Source organism: Sycon ciliatum, chromosome 3 (assembly GCF_964019385.1).
Source record: "Sycon ciliatum chromosome 3, ocSycCili1.1, whole genome shotgun sequence".
Classification (NCBI taxonomy): domain Eukaryota; kingdom Metazoa; phylum Porifera; class Calcarea; order Leucosolenida; family Sycettidae; genus Sycon; species Sycon ciliatum.
The window spans coordinates 38774358-38782269 of record NC_088645.1 but is presented as its reverse complement, the minus strand read 5'-3'; the positions used below and the strand labels follow the sequence as shown (position 1 = coordinate 38782269).

Sequence of the window (7912 nt, the reverse complement as noted above, 5' to 3'; positions counted from 1 at the left end):
AAGAGAGAGAGTGAGAGAGAGAGAGAGAGAGAGAGAGAGAGAGAGGTAGGAAGAGAGAGAGTGAGAGAGAGAGAGAGAGAGAGAGAGAGAGAGAGAGAGTGAGGTAGGAAGAGCGAGAGCGAGAGAGTGAGTGAGTGAGAGAAAGGTATCGAATACATTTATCCAAGTACTTCGCTTGAGAATGTAAATGTGCCATGATAAAGAAGAATCAGCAACTATGATATAATGCGCACACAGACGTAACACACGTGTGCCTTGAAGGTCATCTCCTCCTGGTCAAGCCGTGACTGCTGAAGTTTGTGCGTGGACAGAGCAATGTGGGAGCGAATGTCCTTCAGTTCTGGATGATGAGCACGACCCGTTTGCTGAAATCAAAGATAAGAATGATAAAGATATAATGGTCTTTAAATAGAGTGAGAGGTTAGCAGAGTATATGCACTGTTACACACACACACACACACACACACACACACACACACACACACACACACACACACACACACACCAATGAAACATGTAGTAGGCAGATGGCAGTGCATACTTCAAGGAATGAAATAAACCATACAGTGAAACTTCAGGATAACGTACTCCACCGGCTGCACAAATCTGTACTATACAGCTAAGGTGCTGTAACGTTATACCTATAAGTTACTAGTTATGACTAACAGTCCACCAAGGTGGTAGTATGTATGATACATGCAGGGTAGTCTCTAATGAGCTGTTTCACTGCAGCATGTTCCTCATTTTCTCCTCCTACCTGGCTATACTCGATTTTGAGAAAGGTTTGGATGGCCCTGGCATCTCTCAAACCTTCGGCCGTGAAGGGAAAAAGGTGGTCGATGACCTCTTTGCTAATCCGCTGGCTGTATGCGCTCATACAGCGGCCAATGTCCGACTCCACATCGTGGCCCGTGTGGCATGATGCACTAGGCACGCTCACAATGAATCTAAGAGGACAAAGCAAGACATGAATGAACCAGAATTCTGTATTGGAATCGCTTTCAGATGCTTGTAGTGGAACCCACGTTCGACCAGCCAGCACTAATGCAACACTTCGGACTAGGGAATGAATTATTTACAAGAGAATTGGAAGAGACATAGAAGTTAGAAGTAAGTTATCAGAACCAGACTGAAGCACACTGAACTAAAGGATCGACTCAACTACTGAAGTACAGAAAGACGGGCATGCAATCTGAGAAAGGAGTGCAGCTACGCACGTGGCTAGACACATGCACAGCATGAGAGGTGTACACATAAAGCAGAGGCGCGCGCATATGGGTGAGCGTGTACACAGCATGCATAGCAACATACAGTGTGACACAAGAGTCATAAGGCACCTAATATAGCAGTTCATAACACCACTCCCCTAGGTGCCATTGATCATCCACTGTATCTAGCTGGCTGTCGTCGATTACCAGGGCCTCGGAGATCGTAGCGCTGAGTCGGCATGTCAGCCGCAAACTCGATGCTCACCACATTATCACAGGCAGCTGGCTCTGGGCGATCTTCGGCAGCGTCATGGTTACCATCATCTAGTGTTCCATCTACCTGCTGGGCGTGTCCAGGCTTCACGATATCAACGTTCACGACCTTCTCTCTGCCGTCAGCATGCTGGATCACCAGGGTCGATGGCGAGACTATCTTCAGCACCGTCCAGCCACTCTCATATGGCGTCATGAGCTTCTGACTCCGCTCTGGGCGACGTAGCATCACCGGATCATCGACACGGTATGGTGACTCTGTTGGACCGCCTGACACAGAGTCATTCGAGGACAGTAGCGACTCAACAAGGTCTCGAATTCGAGCAGCGCGCCCGGCGAGTCGGTCTACCCATTCACTGGCGCTGTATGCTGTCGGGTCGTGATCAATTACTAGATCGCGCCCTTCCCAGCCCGTGATGGCCAGCCTTGGCGATATTCCGGTTGTAGCATGGCGACGTCTATTGTAGTAGAACAGAACCAACTCCAGCTCAGACGTCCAGTCACTGGTTTCCTCGAGCGCCTTACGCAGGAGACCGATGATCGTACGGTTGAGCCGTTCAACCCCTCCTTGTGATTGAGGATGTCGAACTGCACCCGTTTTCACCACCACACCAAACTGTTCCAGGAGGGCTGCTACGACCGAGTTCCGGAACTCAGTGCCGTTGTCCATGCGAATGACAGACGGCGGGCCCCACCGGCAGCAGATCTTGCTCAGTGCGGCTGCTACGCTCGCTGCATCGTGTCGACGTAGTGGCTGTACCTCCGCCCACTTGGTGAACATGTCGACGCATACCAGGCAGCAGTGGTGCGCTCCACTCTGGCCAAGCTCCAACGTGTCGATCTGTATGACCTCCCATGGTCGTCCTGGTACGTCTGGACGCGTTGGCTCAACAGTCGGTCCCCGTGCCGGGTTAGCTGCAGAGCAAGGCACACACGCTTGGACAACACTCTGGCATTTCTCGGCCATCAGCGGCATATAGCAGCGCTTGCGCAGTGAGTCATGCATTGTCGTCCAGGTGGCATGGCCAGAGGTCTTGTGAGATGCTTTCAGTACTTGGTCTTCAAGCTCAGGTGGTATGACTGGCACTTGCACGACACCGTCGAGTGGCAGCTTTACTGAACGCATCAGCACACCGTCATGGTCCAACAGCTGATCACGGACCGGTCTGTACAGCTTCGACGACAGGGGGGTTCCCAACTTCAGCTCATCCAGCAGCTGTGATATCTCGGTATCGGCTTGCTGCGCATCCTTTATCTCACTGAGAGTAACGGGCCCGATAGCATGCTTGTGCGTTGCCACAGAAACAGAACAAACATCACTCGCCTCGGCTGTACCCTTGGGCCACCGCCTCGGGACACGGGTGAGCTCATCGGCCGGGTTCTGGTCAGTCGGCACCCACTCCACTCGGACCTTGAGGCCGACCGTTTGGACGAAGTCAGCAATCACTTCCAGTCGCCGCTCAACCAGTATCTCGTGCAGCCCACCAACTTTCACTCGGCGCACATTGTCGAGGACCTGCTTCAGCCAGCCGTACACTGTCTTTGAGTCGGTGACGAGTCGTACCGTCTGCAGGTGCCATTGCGCTGCAAGCGACAGTCCACGCACCGCAGCATCTAGCTCCGCCACATTGATGTGCTTCTTATCGGCTGTGTCCCGCAGCCATGTACCGTCTTCGATGACTTGGCCGTTCAGCTGGAGGACCACACCGACTGCCAGATCCGAGGCATCGCAGAACACAGCCCAATCTCCATCGGACTCGGCTGATGCATGCCACACACCACGGACGGGGTCTTGAGCGGACAGCTGCTCAGCAACTTCGTCAGCACACTGAAGAACGCTAGGTGGAACCGGCGTGTCCCATCTGTCCACTGCACTTGATAGCCGCTTCAACATTGAGCAGGCTGGGCGAAGCCATGCGCACACTGGATAGTGGCTTGTGAGCCGACCTGTCCATTGGAATACACCACGCTTCGTCAGCGGTTGGCGGAAGCTGAGGTCGACTCCATCGCGGCGAGCCCACATGATGGTACCATCAGCAGTCGTCGATAGCTTCAGGCCAAGCACTCGCGCCTCGGGTAGATGCTCTGGTGGCTTTGTCGGCAAGCCATACCGTGCTAGCTCTGCAGCGACGGCCTTGCGCTTCTCCGCTGGCGTGAGGACGTCATCAACGTAGTTGTCCACATCAGGCCATCGTCGCGTCACCCACCGAACAATGATGTCCATGAATTTTGGTGCAATCGATAGACCAAAACCCATCCGTGACATGGCGTACAGCTTCCCACGCCACACCACGACTTGGTAGCGCAAGAGGGATGGGTCGACTCGTACCTGCAAGTACGCCTTACGTATGTCGACAAGTTCAAACTGGCTGTCTGCAACCTGTCGCCACTTGCGGATCTTCTCACCGCATGCTGGGGCATCAGTGCCTGGGTTCGACTTAATCACCGCATTCAAGCCACGGTAATCAAGACAAGGACGAACTGGGGTCGACTCCTTGTGGGCTTGGTCCTTGGCGAGCAGCGGAATGATGGCCGCCGGAGGACCATACGTAGCCTCGTCGTACTCGATCAGGTAGCCATTCTCAACCCAGGCGTCCATCTCGTCACAGAACTGCGACTCTTGCTTGTCTGACAGGTTGTGCCTCGCGTACTGTCCGATCCCTGAGCCGATCGGAGATGTAGGAGCTTGCCCATCACGCCACTGCCAGTGCAACGTCCAATGCTGCTTGTCGTTGTCCCACCGGAGCTCTCCGTCTTCGGCCTTCAGGGTCACACCACGATCGTCCTCTGTGACGTCCACATGACGGAGTGTGCTCTCAACGTCAGCTGCAGCAGTAGCGGCTGCACCGGTATCTCTAGGTTGAGGACCAAAGCACACGCCATTGACCTCGCCGTCCTGGCCATAACTGAGTCGAACGCCACCAACACCAGCTATAACGTCAGCACCGAGGAGGAGGTCTGCTGCCACAGCCGTCAATGAGTCGACAACGCAGGCATTCACACGCACTCTTGGCAGACTAACCGGTTCACCATCCCCTTGGCGCTGCAGTTCCACATCAACTGCTCCTCTGATCTTCACCTTGCTGCTATCCACGGATACAACAGACACACGTGGCTGAGCAGTGAACGGAATCTTGTGAAGTTTGAGGAACTCGACCGTAACCATTGTGTAACTTGCACAAGTGTCCACTGCTGCTCTAGCACGTGCCCATTTGCTGCCTACCACGCCTCGCACGTCAACGTAGATTCTGGGCAGTGAAGCTCTAGTAGCCTCGGCTACAGTGCACAAACACGCACCCCTCGCCAGGGAGCCACTGTCTGCAGCCGTTGCTGCTCCAGACGATTTCCGCTCTTGCCAGGCTTTACGCTCCGGACAGTCACTCTTCATGTGACGTGGCTTGTCACAGAAGTAACAGGTTCGAGGGCCAGTACGCTCGCCGCGCGTTCCTTCACCAGCACCACTCTTGCGACCAGATTTCTTCGCTTTCGGGCACTGCCGCGCCATGTGGCCAACTCCGCCACAGTTGAAACATGCCTGCTCATCCGTGGTGGCAGCTGCCACAACAACATCGCCACGCACTCGTGTCAAGTGGTCCGAGGTCGCAGCCTTCAACGCCCGTACCACGTCCAGGCAACCCGTCACACTCAACTCTTTGCCCGCCATCGTAAGTCTTAGCTCTCGGGCAAACTCTACCAGCAGTCCCTTGATCAGCTGCTCTATGATCATCGGGTCCTTGTCGTCATCAGCCTTGTGCCCCGCCATAGTACTCAGTCGCTGCAAATCGGCAACGTAGGCGTCGGGGGACTCATCCACGCGCATCGTCCGTGAGGTGAATCTGGCGTACGCCTGCGCCTTCGTCAGAGTGAACGACAGTCCCATTTTCGCCAAGACTTTATCTTTGTCTTTCTGATCGCTTGCCGGCATCCGTGAAAATACAAGAAACGCGTCATCCGTCAGGAACAACGGAAAATTCTTCACTTTCTTGTCGTCCGTGTCCCAACCTTGTATGTTTGCAAGCACCAGAAACTTATCCCAAAAACGTCCGAAATCGTCCCCGTTCCCACGGAACGGCTGGAGGAAGTTGTCAAACTTGAGCGACATCTCGCTGGCGTGGCAGGGTTTGCACTCGTCAATACAACACACACGTCCCGGGTTTCGGCACCAGTTGTAGTGGAACCCATGTTCGACCAGCCAGCACTAACGCAACACTTCGGACTAGGGAATGAATTATTTACAAGAGAATTGGAAGAGACATAGAAGTTAGAAGTAAGTTATCAGAACCAGACTGAAGCACACTGAACTAAAGGATCGACTCAACTACTGAAGTACAGAAAGACGGGCATGCAATCTGAGAAAGGAGTGCAGCTACGCACGTGGCTAGACACATGCACAGCATGAGAGGTGTACACATAAAGCAGAGGCGCGCGCATATGGGTGAGCGTGTACACAGCATGCATAGCAACATACAGTGTGACACAAGAGTCATAAGGTACCTAATATAGCAGTTCATAACATGCTGCAATGTTAAAGCATCTCAGTCAGCAATTCAACAGCATATCTAATCTTTGGTAATACATTTAGCTCGTACCTGTACTGATGAGGCCGACCGTTATGGCCAATACAGCTTGCTGTCTACAACCTTATGTAATCGTTGGTAATCAATCATAGGTACTTGTGTACATATTCAAGTACAATTAAAAGAGGTGTCACGATTGACAACCACAGCAGGTACAACCCACACGATGACTCTGATCAGTTATATTCAACATACCTCTCCACGAAAGAAAATTTGGACAGGCCATCATCAGATGTTGCCGCTGACTGCAGTGCAGCGCGCAGCCCTTGCAATTGTCCAGCCCTTGCTCTGGTGTTGTTGTTTTTGATTATTTTACTTCGCAGATTCTAACGGGCAAGTTGCCCAATAACAAGAAAGCGAAGGCTGAGGGCTGAGGGAGACATACCGGCTTCCTTTATGGAGAATTCCGGGAACAGGATGACTCGCCTCAAGAAGCAAGAGACTTCGCAGCCTTTTTTACGAGTTCCTGCACGATAAAAATTGCCCATAGTCATGTAATGAGCATTTTGGACTCCGAAAATGCATTCATACTTACCTTGGACTTTGAGGCGTTTTTTCTTCTCAATGGGTACCTTCCCATAGCCGTGCTCGTCGGAGCTTGGGTTGGGTGAAGCATTACCCTCGCTCGACCCAGCCTCATGGCTCCGCTCTCTGCCATACTGGCAATCCAGGACTTGCGTCCCGCAGCACAGGAATGGAACCCCATCTCCCTGGATTGGGGCATGAAATTTTGAGCTGTCCTGGCTCCAGGAAAAAGCGCGAACGCGCGGCAGCGCATCGCGCAGAACTTCCTCAATACTGCAGAAAAACAAGGAAAATTTACCAGAAGAAAGTTACTTAATCTACAAGTGCTCAGACCTGCACCTCTGCCACTGGGCATTATATTAGTATGTGTTCAGCAGGGAGTAAAATGCTTTTAATACTCCCTGATGTGCATGTATCTCCGGACAGCTAACTCTTCCAACACCCCAATCCCATGCAATGTTTCTTCAGACTTCTACATTCTACACAAGACTAACGTTACTAATATCAAGAGTCCATAAACACTGTTTATGGACTCTTGCTAATATGGATAACCTACTCCATATGTGCTATCGGAGCGATGTGAGCTTCGTCCTAAGTGCTTGTTTTCTTATCTCTCCCCGAACGCCTTTTCCGTCTTCCTCACCACGAAACTTGCCCTGGGCAATGCCAACTGAAGAAAATCTCCTAGGGCTTGCTTCCCGTCAAATTCCTTCACTACTGCCATTTCGGAAGACAATTCCAAATCATGAAAGCAAATTATAATTTCAGATGGAAAGGGAGGTAAAGAAGGAAAAAGGTGAGAAGGTCATGCACCATGAGGAAGATGGTTCACCGGTGCGAAGGTCGTCTGCCATAAAGTACGCACAGTCGCATTTTGCAAATCCCGGCCCCGCGCCCGGGGCCCGGTCTATCTCCCTGTTTCAAACTCTGCCGCGAGGCCGCGGAGACCTCTCGTTTTGGGTAGACGTCTCAGGCTCAGACGTCTATCACACACGCGTGCCAAATATGTTTTTTTGCCGGGAAAGTCGGTAAAAATTAAGTGAGGGTCCCTTTAGTCCTTCGCTTTTACTTCGCCACAAGTTGCAACCCCACCCCCAGTGGCCAAATCAGTCAGTTTCACTGGTTACATCACCTTGCTGTGAGTAAGACGGCTTGAAATGTGCTTGGATCCATACAAAAACTGGATCCAAGTGGATCCAATTTTTGAATTTTTGAAATTGTTGCTATGCTGTGACGTAGCACTTTCAAGCCCTATTGCACGATACTATGGTTCTACGATGCACGGCTTTAGTTCTCTTAGTTCCTGCCTGGCTGAGTATCACTACAGTC

General features: G+C 52.1%; 1 protein-coding gene across 1 annotated transcript; it reads right to left on the bottom strand.

Annotated features, from left to right (window-relative positions):
- Positions 1–215: 215 nt before the first annotated feature.
- LOC135813076 (uncharacterized) lies at positions 216–5583 on the bottom strand. Its single transcript, XM_065326294.1, has 4 exons — positions 1416–5583; positions 1218–1221; positions 758–947; positions 216–365 (listed from the first exon to the last, which is right to left on the bottom strand). Exons 1-4 carry the CDS (start codon positions 5581–5583, stop codon positions 216–218), a joined length of 4512 nt encoding a protein of 1503 aa, XP_065182366.1.
- Positions 5584–7912: the final 2329 nt, after the last annotated feature.

Coding starts and splice junctions, on each gene's coding strand:
- LOC135813076 (XM_065326294.1), bottom strand. CDS start 5,583: ATGTCGCTCAAGTTTGACAACTTCCTCCAGCCGTTCCGTGGGAACGGG. Junction 366..757: donor TCAAAATCGAGTATAGCCAG/GTAGGAGGAGAA, acceptor CTTTGATTTCAG/CAAACGGGTCGTGCTCATCA.